The following is a 17,666-nucleotide window of genomic DNA, read 5'->3' on the forward strand; positions in this document are numbered from 1 at the left end:
AATAACTTTGGTGCCGGTTGACGAATCATCGCGAATTTTTCAAAACTAATGTGGCGCTATGCTCCGCTCCTACCCTGAAAGTCTCGGGGGGATTCGTCAAGCGGGGGCTGAGAAAAAAGGGGGTCCCAAAACGCGTTTTCCCCATGCATTTTCCCATAGGACCTTTAGTCCGAGCTACAGCCCGAACGGCTGAACAGAATTATGTGAAATTTGGCAGAGAGGTAGCCCTCAGGTCAGGGATGTACCTTTTGAAGGTCTCGTGTAAATCTGTTCAGTATTTCCTGAGAAAATAGCATTTAAATCAATATATATATCTGTGGGCGCGCTCCGAGCGCTTACGGTAAGCTTACCGTACGCGTACGGTGCCGTGCGCGAGCGCGATTCTGATTGGTTGTTAGATCAAAGTAAACATTCGAATCGGTCGAAACCAGGAAGTATCGGCCGCCATTTTCTGTCTCTCGCACTGAAAAACAAAGGTTGATAACATGAAAAGGGGGCAACGAAGAGAGTTGCAGACCCCCTAGCGTTCGTCCGGGGGTTCACGAAGGACCAAAAAGTATGAAAAATAAATGTAATAATTTAAAAAAAAAAATCGCGGAGTGCGCGTACGGTAAGCTTACCGTACGCGTACGGTAAAAAAAAATAAAAAAAAATACAAGAATTAACAATCACATTAAATATATAAATCTAAGGACCCCCAAGGGAGAAAAAAACAATTGATATTTTGTAAAAAATGGCGAGGCGTGCACGGTACGAAATGCACAGCGCGCGCACGGTGCGCGAAGCACACCGCGCGCGCAAAATTTAAAAATAAATACATAACTTAGCATTTAAAAAACCGTACAAATTCACTGAAAAAACCATAGGTTTCACACACGTTATAGTTAGGAATTAGCATTTAAAAAACCTTGCAAATTCACTTAAAAAACCATAGGTTTCACACAAGTTATAGTTAGCTGTACATTTCACTCGTAAAAAACCAATGAAATTCCACGTTATAGTTAGATCAGGTAACTATAACTTGCGCGACCGCAATGCACAATGTGTCATTTCAGATGTCATCATTGATGTCATGAGTGATGTCACTGACCATGTCATAAGTGATGTAATATGTGACGTCATCAGCAGTGCATTGCGGGTACGCAAGTTATAGTTACCTGATCTAACTATAACGTGGAATTTCATTGGTTTTTTACGAGTGAAATGTACAGCCAACTATAACTTGTGTGAAACCTATGGTTTTTTAAGTGAATATATATATATATGTATTCCAATGGCCCAAAGCTTTTGAGGAAGCACTCGACAGCAAATGAAAACCGAAGGGTTTATTTTCACCAAGAAACCAGCATTTGCATTCCAGTTAGCATTCATAGCGCCGGACGCGTTTCAAGGCTCCTGCCTTTTCTTCAGAGGCGACTTACAAGATGTGAATGTTTCCAGAGAGCTTTTTATTCTCAGCTGCAGTTGTTTGTTAATTGCTTTGCTCAGTGCGTTTTTCTTTTCAGTGCATGCTGGAATGAGTAGTTCAGTACAGTTCAATCACACCCTTTAGTAGGTTCTGTTTAGCCATTCACGCTTTTAAAATTCATTATTTCCTTCAGTGGGACCCAGAGTACAGAGCTGGTTAAAATGACCTCACTTGCTGTGCTGCAACAGGCATGGATATACTATAGAACTACTCATTCCAGCATGCACTGAAAAGAAAAACGCACTGAGTGTAAGCACCTTCCTGACCACATATTTTTGAAGCGGGTTGATGGAGAGTTCATGACTGGTAAATTTGATAACAGAAATGCAATCTTATATATGAATGTATCATAATCACTGGCATTAATCTTTTCAATGTTAATAAGGTGGTTCTACAAGCAGTGCTGTGTATGTCTGTTCCCAGCCTGGGCATACTCAGACCTCAGTTAATGGTGAGAGAGCGATCAAAAGGGAGAAGATCTACTGAGACATGCAGCACCCATAGAGGAACAAGTCCTGCTGAGACACCTAGCACCTGGAGAGGAACAAGATCTGCTGAGTAACCCAGCATGTGGAGAGGAACAAGATCTGCTGAGATACCCACCAACGGAGAGGAACAAGATCTACTGAGACACCCAGCAGTTAGAGTGGAACAAGAACTGCTGAGACACCCAGCAGGTGGAGAGGAGCACGATCTGCTGAGACACCCAGTAGGTGGAGAGGAACAAGTCCTGCTGAGACACCCAGCACCTGGAGATGAACAAGATCTGCTGAGATACCCAGCAGGTGGAGATGAACAATATCTGCTGAAACACCCAGCAGGAGGAGAGGAACAAGATCTGCTGAGACACCTAGCAGGTGGAGAGGAACAAGATTTGTTGAGATACCCGCCGACGGAGAGGAACAAGATCTACTGAGACCACCAGCAGTTAGAGAGGAACAAGAACTGCTGAGACACCCAGCAGGTGGAGAGGAGCACGATCTGCTGAGACACCTAGCAGGTGGAGTGGAACAATATCTGCTGAGACACCCAGCAGGTGGAGAGGAGCACGTTGTGCTGGGTCACCCAGCAGGTTGAGTGGAACAATATCTGCTGAGACACCCAGCAGGTGGAGAGGAGCACGTTGTCCTGGGTCACCCAGCAGGTGGAGAGGGACAAGATCTGCTGAGACACCCAGTAGGTGGGCAGATATTCAGAGGGGCTCAGGCTGGACGCAGGACTGATTCCTCAAAGATAGCTCTATTATTAGTCAGAAAGGATCAGGATTAATCGTCAATAGCATCACCAATAGGCTTGATCTGGCTGTCAAACACATGTTCTACTTCTGAGCAGGGTCCATCAGGGATTTGATTATATTTAGATATTAAGAATCTCTGACACAGAGCGATGAAGTTTCCCATTTGGTGCATTACACCTTTTCCTCTGTGCCCTACGTACGCTCAGCTGGATTAAACAATTGTACTCAACCTCCAGGGCAAGAGTGGAGACTGGACACATTATCTCAGTGCAATGGGTACTGGAGGGAGGCGCCAGCCAGGGCAGCCCACTCTAACCTCTTCTGTTTGCCCTGCGGTGGAACCACTGCTGGCAGTGCTTTAGTGCCCAATAGATGACCGTGGCGTGCACGTGGGTAGCTCTATGCATGTGGTGTCCCTATATGCAGATGACATATTGGTGTATGTACAGGACCCAGAGCATGCCACGCCCTGTCAGCTAAGACAGCTACAGAGGTTTGCAGAGGTATAGGGACCAAATCCGAATTATTCCAGATGTGGACTCTGGTGAATGCACATATTTGCAGACACTCAGATCTGGGCCTGACATGGCAAGGGTTGAGGGTGCCTAAATATTTAAACATAAGTATAACCTACTCTACTCGTGAAATCGTAGATCTGAATATCGGAAAGGTTCTGGTTGGATTGAGGCAATCGGTGCAATTTTGGGCTGTGCACCCGCTGCCTTTAACGCAACACGCTTCACTGGTCGCGATGGTGGCGCTACCATGAATGATGCCTCTATGTGCTGCCGGGCAAAATATACAAAATCTTAAGGTAGATGTTTACGCTCCATGTAGTACAATCTCATCGACTCTTTAGTAGGGCCCAAGAACGAGAATTAAGTTAGTGACTCCAAAGAGATCTTATGAAGAGGTCTTAGACTTGCACTATCTCACCTCACAGCTGGTGAATGCATGATGAACCCATGGTCGAGAAACAATTACTGGGGGCTCCCATGGGTGAGAAGAATTGGCTGACAAGATTTGGCTGAGAAGAATTGTGACATTTATGTATGGTGGTGCAAATGGTACCAGTGAGTGGCTCCTACCTGTATCGATTGACTTCGCACCTATGGGAGAGGTATCGGCAGGAGGAGGGATCCTGGCGCTGGGTGAGCAAAGGATCTTAGCCAAGGTTTGTACGATGCAGCGTCTACGAGATGAATTCAGGGTGGGTGTGGACACTAATGGCACTTTCTTAGCGCACAATCACAGTTTGCTACACACAGAAGCCAGTGCCTGGTGCATGCATTCTTCACACTGGCAACCAAAACAATGTTGAGGACTTCCAAAGACATGGGGGGTCATATTATGAGTGCATTATGAGGCAAAATCACAAGATGGCAACGAGTGTTGGCCATATAAAAAGCCCTGAGGGGAGAGTAACCATCCCAACCACCGGCAATAAAAACACTAAATAGGACCAGGATTGTGGCGAAGAGAGGCTTGGACCAGAGTAGCAGACAGCCTGGCAGGCTGTGGAGAAGAACTCAGGCAATGCTAGATTCAAGTTGGCTCAGAAAAAATTCTCACACAGAATCCACTTAACCTCGGCTGCCCTACATGGATTATCCGGGACGGTTGATTCATGTTCCAGATGTCATAAGCTTGTGGACTACAACCATATGGTCTGGACATGCCCAGTAATAGCTGCTTATTGGGCGGATGTTACACCTGAAATCAGTACTGTAGTAGGGAAGAGCTGAATCTTAAATAGTGTCTTCTTGTTCTGCACCCACATCCGTGAAAAGGGAAAATAATGAGACATAAATGGGAAGTCCTTTGTATGTTATTGACCTGCACGAGAGTGACCATACACTGGATGCAGCCGTCCGGCCCTCATGTGATAGAGTTGTGCGATGATGTGCTGGAGTGGGTGGTGGCAGGGGGGATTTATAAGGTGAAGACATGTACTGACCATAAGGGAGCCAATAACATGGATCAATGGAGGGAGGAGGTGTGTGGGCTGAGAACTCGTACTGCCTTATAGCCACCCAATGAATGGTTCAATGAATGGATGAGGTGTATGGGCTGAGGACTCGTACTGTGCCATAGACACCCAATGACATGGATAAGTGGAGGGAGGAGGTGTGTGGGCTGAGAACTCGTACTGTCTTATACCCACCCAATGACATGGATCAATGAATGGATGAGGTGTATGGGCTGAGGACTCGTACTGTCCCATAGACACCCATTGACATGGATCAATGAATGGAGGCGGTGTATGGGCTGAGGACACGTACTGTCCCATAGACACCCAATGACATGGATCAATGAATGGATGAGGTGTATGGGCTGAGGACTCGTACTGTCCCATAGACACCCATTGACATGGATCAATGAATGGAGGCGGTGTATGGGCTGAGGACACGTACTGTCCCATAGACACCCAATGACATGGATCAATGAATGGATGAGGTGTATGGGATGAGGACTCGTACTGTCCCATAGACACCCAATGACATGGATCAATGAATGGAGGAGGTGTATGGGCTGAGGACTCATATTGTCCCATAGATACCCAATGACATGGATCAATGAATGGAGGAGGTGTATGGGCTGAGGACTCATACTGTCCCATAGACACCCAATGACATGGGTCAATGAATGGATGAGGTGTATGGGCTGCGGACTCGTACTGTCCCATAGACACCCAATGACATGGCTCAATGGAGGGAGGAGGTGTATGGGCTGAGGACTCGTACTGTGCCATAGACACCCAATGGCATAGATCAATGTATGGTGAGGTGTATGGGCTGAGGACTCGTACTGTCCCATAGACACCCAATGACATGGATCAATGAATGGATGAGGTGTATGGGCTGAGGGACTCGTACTGTCCCATAGACACCCAATGATATGGATGAGGTGTATGGGCTGAGTACTCGTACTGTCCCATAGACACCCAATGACATGAATCAATGAATGGAGGAGGTGTATGGGCTGAGGACTCGTACTGTCCTATAGACACCCAATGACATGGATCAATGAATGGATGAGGTGTATGGGCTGCAGACTCATACTGTCCCATAGACACACAATGACATGGCTCAATGGAGGGAGGGGGTGTATGGGCTGAGGACTCGTACTGTCCCATAGACACCCAATGGCATGGATCAATGTATGGAGGAAGTGTATGGGCTGAGGACTCGTACTGTACCATAGACACCCAATGACATGGATCAATGAATGGAGGAGGTGTATGGGCTGAGGACTTGTACGGTCCCAAAGACACCCAATGACATGGATCAATGGAGGGAGGAGGTGTATGGGCTGAGGACTCGTACTGTGCCATAGACACCCAATGACATGGATGAGGTGTATGGGCTGAGGACTCGTACTGTGCCATAGACACCCAATGACATGGATCAATGAATGGATGAGGTGTATGGGCTGAGGACTCGTACTGTCCCATAGACACCCAATGACATGGATCAATGAATGGAGGAGGTGTATGGGCTGAGGACTCGTACTGTCCCATAGACACCCAATGACATGGATCAATGAATGGAGGAGGTGTATGGGGTGAGGACTCGTACTGTGCCATAGACACCCAATGACATGGATCAATGAAAGGAGGAGGTGTATGAGCTGAGGATTCGTACTGTGCCATAGACACCCAATGACATGGGTCAATGAATGGATGAGGTGTATGGACTGAGGATTCATACTGTCTCATAGACACCCAATGACATGGTTCAATGAATGGAGGAGGTGTATGGGCTGAGGACTCGTACTGTCCCATAGACACCCAATGACATGGATCAATGAATGGATGAGGTGTATGGGCTGAGGATTCATACTGTCTCATAGACACCCAATAACACATCAACGGAGGGAGGAGGTGTATATGCTAAAGACCTGTCCTGAGCAGCCAATGACATGGATCAATGGAGGGAGAAGTTACATAGGCTGAAACCCCATAGTAAGACCCGTACTAACCCTAAGGCAGCCATTGGCACAGATCAATGGAAGGAGGATTTGTGTATTGAAGACCCATACTGCCCCAAAGGCAGCCGTTGACTTAGATCAATGAAGGGAGCAGTTGCACATCCAAAGACCCGTACTGACCTTAAGACAGCCAATGACATTAATCCATGAAGGCAGTACTTGTATATGATGGAGACATGTATGCATGTAAGACAGCTGTGGATATGAAGAGTTCCATATGCCGAAGACCCATATGGATCTTAAGGCAGCTGATGACATGGATCAACAAGAGGCTTAGTTGCGGATGCTGAAGATCCATATTTTCCCAAAGACAGCCAATGAGATAGATCAATGGAGTGGGAGCTGTGTACGCTGAAGACAAACACTGACCCTAAGGCAGCTGGCAACATATAGCTGAACGTATGGCGAAGACTCCTGCTCACACTAAGACAGCCAATGACATAGCTCAATAGAGGGAAGAGATGCATCTGCTAGAGACCGGTAGGACTGTAAGGCAGCTGAGATAGTTCGAAGGCGCGAGGAGCTGCGTATGCGGAAGACCTTCAGTGACCAATGGAGGGAGTTGGTGAATGTTCTTCGAACGCGGCCGGCGAATAGTTAGAAACAAGAACATGTATCATGGAAGCAACATCGGTGTATTTGAGTGAGTTTTCATTGATTACTTGAAAACGAAACCTGCACTATGGAAATGTTCTGCTCTTTTATTAAGCCTTATGTGTTTATTTTTAATATATTGTTTTTGTTGATTTTGGAAATAAAAATGTTTTAAAACGCTGTTAAAGGTCTTTTTTCATCTGATTCATTGCTAGCGACTTTTGTTGTTGGCGGTTTATTCACTTTTGTGTTATTTTAAGTTCTTAGTCCAGTTGGGTGTTGGTTTCTTCCATGGCGCTTATGCACTCTCTCTCTCAAGATTTGGAGAGGGTGAAAACCATCCTTTGGCAACTCTTCCATTGGTTGTTTTAGAAGCAATGCTCAGGTTGTCCGTGTTGTTAAACAGAGAGGAGCTGTAATGTTCTACGGGGGAGTAGACATCGGGGTGTTCTTGTTTCAGAAGATCTAGGGCCTCATTTATGAGGAAGTCACACAGTGCAGCGCCACAAGTCACCTGGCTGCACTGCACTGCATGACATGAAGAGGGCAGGAATGTGCCATATTTAAGGCAATGCGGCACATTCTTGTCCTTTCCCTTACTCAGGCACCCGTTTGGCAGCCTAGCACCGATGCGGGTAACTTGCACCGTGGTACAAGGGGGCCTGCTTTTCATGCAGGATTGTTTTTGCGCAGGAAGAGGCACCTTCCTGTACAAAGCCAATCCTTGGAGGAATATTCCTCTTTCTGTGTATGCAGCAGAGCACATAGAAAGAGGAAGAAACGAGGATAAATTGAGATATTTCTCCTTCTTACGCCTCCCCTGGGAAGGCGTACGTTTTTGGTGCATCCACAGGTTTACACGCTCTTGTAAATCATGGGATGCATCAAAATCCATGGGAGGTGCATGGGAACACCCACACAACGCCCATTGAACACCTACCCAGGGCACAGTAACAGAACGCATCGACATGCGTTGCGTTGTACTACTTCAGATTTTTGAAGGTACTCAGAGCTGCGCAAACTGGGTTTGTGCGACGTCATAAATCAGACTTAGAGGCTTGTGTCACGCATGTACCAGGCTGCATGATGCAAACGTGATGCAACCCTCTTGTAAATGAGGTCCTTGGAGACGTGACAGAAGGAGCTTAGGTCACGCAGAGGAATGTTCTTTGTCTTCCAGCTACATCCACTTGGGGTTAGGGTCAGGCTGCTGTTTACGGAGGTTCATGGAGAGCAGTGTACCGGAACGACAGGACCAACCTTCATGCATGGGGTCATCTAGTATTTTACCAGTGCAGGATTTGCTATAATAAGACTCTGGGCAGCTCCTTTTTGATGTGTTTGCGGTTGTCGCGATAGGTTATTTCAGGAGTGCGGAGAAGGCGAGTACTGTAGCATCCATAGTACCTTTCCCACGCAGGCGTAGTTCACCTGGGAGTAGGAGGTCGTTGTTGGTGTTGAGATCTATCGGTTCCTTATTGCCCCACAAGAGTGTGGTCTTCATTGAAGGGAGACATTGGGTGGCAAGTGTTCTGGCGTTGTCGTGATGCGCGTCTTGCTGTGCACAGGGATCACGAGTCTTATACAGACCCGCTTCACTGTCTGTAGGGTAGTGTCACCGTTTGACACTTCAACTCTTGGACATGATTGGACTGGGGTTTCTGAGATTCATGAACATATTGGAGAGATGTGGAGGTCTTTCTCCTCCACCTTGTCCTCGATAGTGATAAATGCCTCCAATGTTTGTCCTTCCTATCGTGACGTGGGACATATGTGACCATGAGGAATGGAGTGAACTTTGATAGCTGTGAACCCATGAGTTCTCCTGGAGGTCCACATTGCAGTGTTTCAGTGCAGAGCAGCAGTTGACCCTTTACATGTACGTCAGCAGTGAGGGGTGAAGCACGGGAGCGAGGGCTTTATGAACCTTTCGTGATAGAGCGAAGTTTCAAATTGCAGACGTCAGATGTGCATATAATAAATAATACTCTCGCAGACAACAATAAGGCTTCTTTGAAATTATAAACAAAAGTGGTAGCATGAGGTGACCTGAGAGATAACCTTTCTGTCTGGACTGTATTCACCTCATTACTGTGTGAAAGATTTTGAACACTTGAATTTATTATAAATCATAATAAAAGACATTTAAATATTAGTGATTAATTAATTTAGCGAATGCCTTTTAATATCATACAAGCCACGTTTGTATGGGTTTACAAAGACCTCTAACTTACAATCAATATTCTGTATTGGTTTATGTTTAATAGCCATTTTGGTCAATGTGGCAGTCACTGAGTCAAAAGGTTTGTTTGCCTCTCAACCTCTCCAGTGAATAGTTCTGACTCTTGTGAGGCCTTTCACCACAGGACCAGAGTTTGGGGCACAAGGCACCATTGAGTTGGGTAACAATAAAGATCTGCTTCTCAGCGCCAAAATACCCTTCTGAGTGAACATGCGCTTTACAAATACACGTTATGTTAAGTTATGTTATGATATGTTATGTTATCTTATGGTATGGTATGTTATGTTATGTTATGTTTTGTTATGTTATGGAGGAGAAGACTGCTCTGCCCATCTGACGTCTACCTGGAGCATACGTCTTCAAACTGTGGGGGGGCGCAGCATCCCCTCAGGGGAGGCGCACACTTCCACCCCACCACTTCTCTTCCATTGTTGCTTCCAGGCGCATTAGGCTGAGAGCTTCAGCCCCCCCATCGTGTCTCAGCCCGGGCTGCTGCAGCTCGAGCTGCTGGGGGCTCGGCTGGGCGGTGTCTGGAGTCTTGTCTCCGGCACGCCTAGGCTGTGTCTGCCTGGCTGGATTTCCGCAGCCCTCCCATCACGCAAGAGATTGCGGAAAGGACACGTTTTCTAGGAAATAAGGCTTTCCTCTCTAAGAGCAACATGTTTTGCATTATGAGCAAATATTAAATATGTAAATTCTGAACATTATTGGTTGTGTTCTTTTAATAGAAAATGTTGGTGTGGAAAAGGCACACATAAAAAATATTTGAGACATTATCTAGCGTTTGCGCACTTCTTGATCAGCTGTGTAATTCCTTCTCTTAGGCTCCCACTTAATTCCTCAAACTGAATGGTGTGACTTCGTTTCATTGTGAGCACGCCCCTAACAAAGTCTATATGTGGCATTACAGTGTTGCTTCTATGCCCCTGGCAGTATGTGCCATTGTGGTCTTTCCTCAGTGTTGCTGGTGGAACGTGCCACTGCTGTCCATGTATATCGCTCGTGCTATCCCCCTTTATTCTACTTCTTTTACGTTGCTGGCTCTGTGTGCCGCTCTGGCCCTTCTTAAAAGTTGCTGCTTGTATGTCCCACTGTAGACCGTTTTTCTATGCTTCTGATTGTTGTACTTCTTAAATAAATTACTTTTTTAGAAACAGTAAATCCGGTCTTGCTAATATAAGACCTGCCACATTTATTATTATTTTTGGTATTTATCATAGTTACTTTACAGTTGCCATAGGTGCTGACTTTTGTTCTTGGGACTCGGGTTCGAGTCCTGGCATTGGCTCAACATCATGTGATCCTGGGCAAAATCACTTAATTTAACAGTGACCTACGAAAAATGAATTTGACCTTGATTAAAGTCGCTGGTAGCTTGTTTAACATGTTCCAATCCCTAGAGCTGAATCCAAAAGCCCAATACAACAAATATTGTGAAGTATGCCTACCATCTGTCCTCACTTCTTTCGTAGACCAAATTTAAATGCTTTCTTGTGCAGCTATTTCATCTTTATAAGCCAACTATGCTAACAAATTGACTCTTGATGCTGCCAAATAATAAAGATGTATATATTCTCTTGAATCACTTATATCACATGTGTATGATGTAAATGTCCCTTAGGCCTTCTTGGAAAACTGTGGCTGGCCTCCTACTGGCATGGCAACACCTGGCCATACACCCCTTGGCTCTGAGTTGACAGAGGTTCCTTTACCTTCTGAATCAACCGCCTGACTTCAGCATCCGCCTTCCGTAAATGGTCCACAGACTTCACAAGGCCCTCAGCAGATGAGGGCCCTCAGCAGGAGAGGGACCTCAACAGATGAGGGCCCTCAGCAGGAGATGGCCCTCAGCAGGAGAGGTACCTCAGCAGAAGAGGGCCCTCAGGAGCATCTGCTTCCGTGTTCAGTTGCAGGTCCTCGACCGGATTAGTCCAAGGTGCAGAGAGGTTGTCCTCCACAGTTCTTCTTCTTGGTCCCGTGGGGTTGATCCAGGAGTCAGTGTTTTAGGTCCTTCCTGAATCCTCTGTGCGCCCTAAAAATCACCTTGAACTCTGCACCCTGCGGAGTCAAGAGACAGCCAATCACCATCAGAGCCCATCGAAGATAATGACTGATATCCTTTCAGTCCGATGTTCCTTCTTGCAGCCTTGATCTGACACCTCTCCAGCTGCTGCTCTGCATTTTGAGAAGGCGACATGTTGTATTTACTTTTATTTTGTGTTATTTGATAGATGCAGACTTCACCCCGGTGGGTTTAGAGTGTTGGACATCGCGTTACAGTTTCGCAGTCGGGCATATAGGGTTTCTGTTTACAGTGTGCAGTACAGTTCACAGTACAGCATATAGGGTTTCTGTTTACAGTGTACAGTACAGTTCACAGTACAGCATATAGGGTTTCTGTTTACAGTGTGCAGTACAGTTCACAGTACAGCATATAGGGTTTCTGTTTCCAGTGTACAGTACAGTTCACAGTACAGCATATAGGGTTTCTGTTTACAGTGTACAGTACAGTTCACAGTACAGCATATAGGGTTTCTGTTTACAGTGTGCAGTACAGTTCACAGTACAGCATATAGGGTTTCTGTTTACAGTGTACAGTACAGTTCACAGTACAGCATATAGGGTTTCTGTTTACAGTGTGCAGTACAGTTCACAGTACAGCATATAGGGTTTCTGTTTACAGTGCACAGTACAGTTCACGGTACAGCATATAGAGTTTCTGTTCACAGTAGAGCATCATACGGGGTTCTCTTTACAGTTTTCTATTTTCTGGGTACAGTTCACAATACGGTTTACAATGGAGTATATATGGTGTTTGTTTACAGCTTACAGTACAGTTTACAGTGGAGCACATAGCATTTCTGTTTTCACTGTGCAGTGCAGTTTCGTGTAGGGTTTCTCTTTACAGTACTGTTTACAGTAGAACATTTAGGGTTTCTCTTTTCAGTTTACAGTACAGTTTATAGTAGAACATATAGGGTTTCTGTTTACAGCATATAATACAGTTTAAAGTAAAGGATAAAGGATTTCTGTTTACAGTGTACAGTACAGTTTACAGTGGAGCATATAGGATTTCTGTACATTGTACAGTACAGTTTACAGTTGAGCATATAGGGATTCTGTACATTGTACAATACAGTTTAAAGTGGAGGATAAAGGATTTCTGTTTACAGTGTACAGTGCCTTTCACAGTCGAACATGTAAGATTTCTGTTTACAGTGTACAGTACAGTTTACAGTGGAGCATATGGGATTTCTGTACATTGTACAGTACAGTTTACAGTTGAGCATATAGGGATTCTGTACATTGTACAATACAGTTTAAAGTGGAGCATATAGGGTTTTCTTTACAGCGTATAGTACATTTTACAGTAGAACATATATGATTTCTGTCTACAGTGTCCATGTACCGTTTACAGTGGAGCATATAGGATTTCTCTTTACAGTGTACAGTACAGTTCACTGTGGAGCATATAGGATTTCTCTCTACAGTTTACAGTACAGGTTACAGAACAACCACTCATTGCCTAAAACATGTTGATTACATTTACTCACCACAACCTTCTGGGGTACATTTAAGTTAAGGCACAATAGGTCTTCACTTGACCTTTCAGTTTTCCTTTTTAGCAACATCTTCCATTTCCATTTGAGGCGTGGCATCTGGGCTCTATTTTTCTGTCTGTTCGTAGTGTGAGATCTGATTCATTGAAAGGGAGAAAGAGGCTTTGGGCTGAAGAAGAAAGATGTAGGCAGGGCCCAGATGTTTCTGTATGGTTTATAGTGCTCCATCACTTTATTCCCAAAGATGATCTCAGTTTACAGTAATATTTGCAGTATATCTCCTCAGCCCCATAACATTTCCATTCATTTATTCAGCGCCATAACCCGTTGCGGGCTCTGAGTTTAGACAAGTGGTGTATTTTACTGTAGATCTTTGCGCTTGCCTTGACATTTCAAATTATCTTGTGAGCAGCCCCATCAATTTTCATTTATCGCGGGACATCGAGAGATTGTGTCTCTTTCAAGGACACTTTTCCAGTATAAGCTCCGCATCGCCGGCTTTAGAAGGGGGGTTTGTGGTCCTGAAAATGTAAAATGAGCAGCTCCAGACAAAGCAGGAGACACACCGTCAGGGGTCTAGAATGTTCCTTTGCAGGGGGTATTTTAGCATTTTTTGGGAGATGGTGAAGTAGAAAATAGTTATTGGGGTGACATTCAGTGACGCGATGACACGGGCTCCTATCGATGCCCTGGTCCCTGGTTTAATAAAACTGGCCGAAGGAATGGAACCAGCTCCTGACACAGAGAGGAGAGGAAGAAACAGCTGTCCTCACAGGGCCACATCCTCCTCCTGTCTCTGGGTTCCTGGATCCCAAACCCTCCTCCTTCCAGCACAGAGGGATGGTGCCATCTCGAGGCTCGGACAGAACTCATCCCTGACTGTTGGGCATGTTCTGTCTGAGAAGACCTTGGACAAGGTCTTCTTCTACACGACGCGCGACAGGCAGGAGTCTCTTCTGTCTCGCCATCTCCTGTATCCTTATGACACATAGATGTAATATTCAGATGCTCAGAGGGTTTTAGGAGTAGGGCTTTGTAGGTTAAAGGTTTTATGTGAGCCAGCATCTGGCTTTGAAGGGCAGCCAGCGTGGGCTTCGGTCGGGATCGGCTGCTGGATGGAAAGCCGTTTTTATTGGGGTGAAGCATATCTTTCACAGTGGATAAGGGATTCTATTTATTGTTGGTGAGGTTTACCCTTGTAAAACCTCTTGTGTAACTCCCTTGAGCCTTGCGCAGTGTCCCTCCTCCAATGAGGGACGTGCTCCAAGCAACAAAGATGTTGCATTTATTATCCTGCCCACTCCCAATCCGAGCAGGACCTGCCGTGTCATCGGCTCAGTGCTGGCATGTAAGTTTGAACATTAGAGCTGGAGAGGCTGCTCCCGGTAAAAGTGTGCATGCCAGCCCGGAAGTGCTTGGCTATGCTGCCCCAAATTTAACATGAAGGCTTTGTTTTGTGAAGAGACTGAATTAACTTAGGAACATGTCTAGATGACCCTAGCCAATTTCAGGGCCTCATTTACAATATGTTGGCATAGGACTGCGTCGCAAGCCTTCCTGCTGCGCTGCCGTGCGTCAAAAGAAGACTGCAGGAATGCGCTGTATCTATGAGATATGAGGCATTCCTCTCTTCTTCCACAGTGTTTGTACAGAATTGGCGCCGTACAGCAACGCAAGCACCCTCGCACCATGGTGCAAGGGGTCACCATTCTGGGAATTATTATTTTTGTGCAGGAAGAAACAACTTCCGACACAAAAGCAATGGAGGCGATTTCCTCCTTCTAAATGTGCTGCTGAATGAAAAAATGATTTCTCCCCGTTGCACCTCCCGTATGCCTCCCCTGGGGAGGCTAGGCTTTTGACACCTTCCCAGGTTTACAGAACAATGGAAATCTAGGAATGTGTCGAATGCCGTGGGTGTTACGTAGCAAAACCCTCCGTAAGGGCCATGGCACCCTCCCCACCGCAGTGAGAGGCAACGCCGAGACTCGCGCTGCATTGCAACACACCGTATCTACAAGGCCATGAAAAGCGACCCAGGGTGACTTTCTGAGGCCTTGTAAGTATGGTTTAGCCACGTGCTCTACCGGATCATCGATAAAAGTGACGTTCCGGCGGCGCACAGGGGCTTGTAAATAAGCCCCTCAGTTATTAAGAGGGATGTGTTGGCTCTTGTGTCGTAGGTGGTAGATCAATCCAGGAGTATCAGGGTATGGGCACACCTTTGTGCATATCGCTGAGAATGTCTCGATATCCGTGGTGGGGCAGAGCCCTGATGGACAGTCACGAAGGTTTGCGAGACCCGCCATCTTGTCTTGCGGCTTCTTGATCGCTAAAGGGCGCATTCTTTACTGTTCTGCGCCATTTTTACACCTGCTGACGATCTGGAAAGTACTTGTTTGCTATCAGTCGATCCCCTTGAAAGAATAATTAGTGTTGCTCAGTTGTATTAAAAAAAAATACTTGAATTATTCCTGTCTGTCCTGTGTCATAAATGGGTGGATTGCAAAGCAAGGTGAGCATGTAAAAACTCAGTGGCCCCCGTAGCAGAATTAGAGGTCAGTACTGAACAGTAATGATGTCTGTGGACAGGGAATTAAACTCATAGGTGGAATCTAGAAAGATTTCTCTCCAAAAACTTCAAAAAGTTTATTGGTAAAATAAAACTTAATCTAGCGATGTCTTGATTCACCTATGGACTAGCGCCAATGAATACTGATGTTAAACTTACTAGGTTCTCCCTAGCGCGATTCACACTAAGAGTCAATATATACCTATATAAATGCATACATTCCATATGTGACGGGATATGTTTCCACATGTACATCTCTTCTCGCCAAGAAACCCCTCTTTCCTTCCTGACCTGTTCTGTTGTGTTTTGATGAACACCCACTGCGGCTGAAACTTCAGCACCATGGACAGCAGCGCCTCTCTGCCCCTGAGTCTGACACATTATTTCCTCTTACTCTCAAAACTAAGGTAGTTCGGTTTTCTTCTGCATAAGAACGACCCCTTCTGAGTACATTTCCTGCTGAAAATTCCCCGTTGTTTACGTTTTCAGTTGGTTTTGGGGGCGTTTTCCCTGGGCAGTGTTTGATATATTGCGATGCGTTGCTAAATTTTGCTGTGATCTGAATTTCAGTAGTAACATGACTCATTCCAGACCTCCCTCTTTAAAAGACATGAATGAGGATGTGGTATTGAAGTTCAGCCTTCCAGGGGTCTCTCTAAAACCGAATGGGGGCTACTCAAATATAGTGCTAACAAGCACCACTGCCCAGTGAGGCGCTGAGGAATGCGCTGGGGCTCCAGTCTGTTCCTAAATCCTGGTGTCCGCCATCCTACCACATACAGTGTGACATGCGCATTGTTCACTGGCACTGAGGGGTGTCCAAGGCTAGTCCAGGAGGGCCAGACCTCCACTGGATATTGAAGGTATGCCATGGGACAGATGTATGTACAGTGAATGGAAACCTGTGGCTCGCCTCTGGAGGAGCGATGTGATAGCCCCCCGCCCCGCTCCCCCCCCCCTCCCCCACTGGTATACGTAGTTGTTAAGGGTGGGGTCGAGGGATATGGCTATGCTGTGTAGCCTGCTAGAGACTTATCAGCTTTTTGAAGGTATATTAATACAAATCACTGTATATGAGCTCCTTCTTCTCAAGCCCTGGGTCTCTCTCTTGCAGACAGTTCCTTCGCGCCATCAACCAGTTTGCAGAGACCCTGACGGAGAGGTTCCTGAGCAGCAACAGCTTTGAGCTTCAGGTGAGGAGTGCGGGAGTCTGTGATGGATTGAGGGATGGAGTGAGGGAGGGTTCAAGCATACTTCATCCCATGCACCCAGGCTTATATTCCCTCAGGCCCCAGGTGAGGAGTGCTGGAGTCTGTGATGGATTGAGGGATGGAGTGAGGGAGGGTTCAAGCATACTTCATCCCATGCACCCAGGTTTATAATCCCTCAGGGCCCAGGTGAGGAGTGCTGATGTCTGTGATGGATTGAGGGATGGAGTGAGGGAGGGTTCAAGCATATGTCATCCCAGGCACCCAGGTTTATAATCCCTCAGGCCCCAGGTGAGGAGGAGTGCTGGAGTCTGTGGTGGATTGAGGGATGGAGTGAGGGAGGGTTCAAGCATACTTCATCCCATGCACCCAGGTTTATAATCCCTCAGGCCACAGGTGAGGAGTGCTGGAGTCTGTGATGGATTGAGGGATGGAGTGAGGGAGGGTTCAAGCATATGTCACCCCAGGCGCACAGGTTTATAATACCTCAGGCCCCAGGTGAGGAGTGCTGGAGTCTGTGATGGATTGAGGGATGGAGTGAGGGAGGGTTCAAGCATACTTCATCCCATGCGCCCAGGTTTATAATACCTCAGGCCCCAGGGGAGGAGTGCTGGTGTCTGTGATGGATTGAGGGATGGAGTGAGGGAGGGTTCAAGCACACATCATCCTATGCACCCAGGTTTATAATCCCTCAGGCCCCAGGTGAGGAGTGCTGGTGTCTGTGATGGATTGAGGGATGGAGTGAGGGAGGGTTCAAGCACACATCATCCTATGCACCCAGGTTTATAATCCCTC

General features: G+C 46.3%; 1 protein-coding gene across 1 annotated transcript in view; it reads left to right on the forward strand.

The window, feature by feature from the left end:
• The window catches only part of LOC146863455 (dedicator of cytokinesis protein 2-like), a 2,657,619-nt gene that overhangs the window by 2,340,067 nt on the left and 299,886 nt on the right, over positions 1 to 17,666 (forward strand). The window contains exon 31 of the mRNA XM_085642885.1: positions 16,778 to 16,856. Coding sequence (XP_085499011.1) covers positions 16,778 to 16,856 — 79 coding nt within the window. The remainder of the gene's footprint in view (positions 1 to 16,777; positions 16,857 to 17,666) is intronic.

Source organism: Triturus cristatus, chromosome 2_2 (genome assembly GCF_964204655.1).
Source record: "Triturus cristatus chromosome 2_2, aTriCri1.1, whole genome shotgun sequence".
NCBI lineage: Eukaryota > Metazoa > Chordata > Amphibia > Caudata > Salamandridae > Triturus > Triturus cristatus.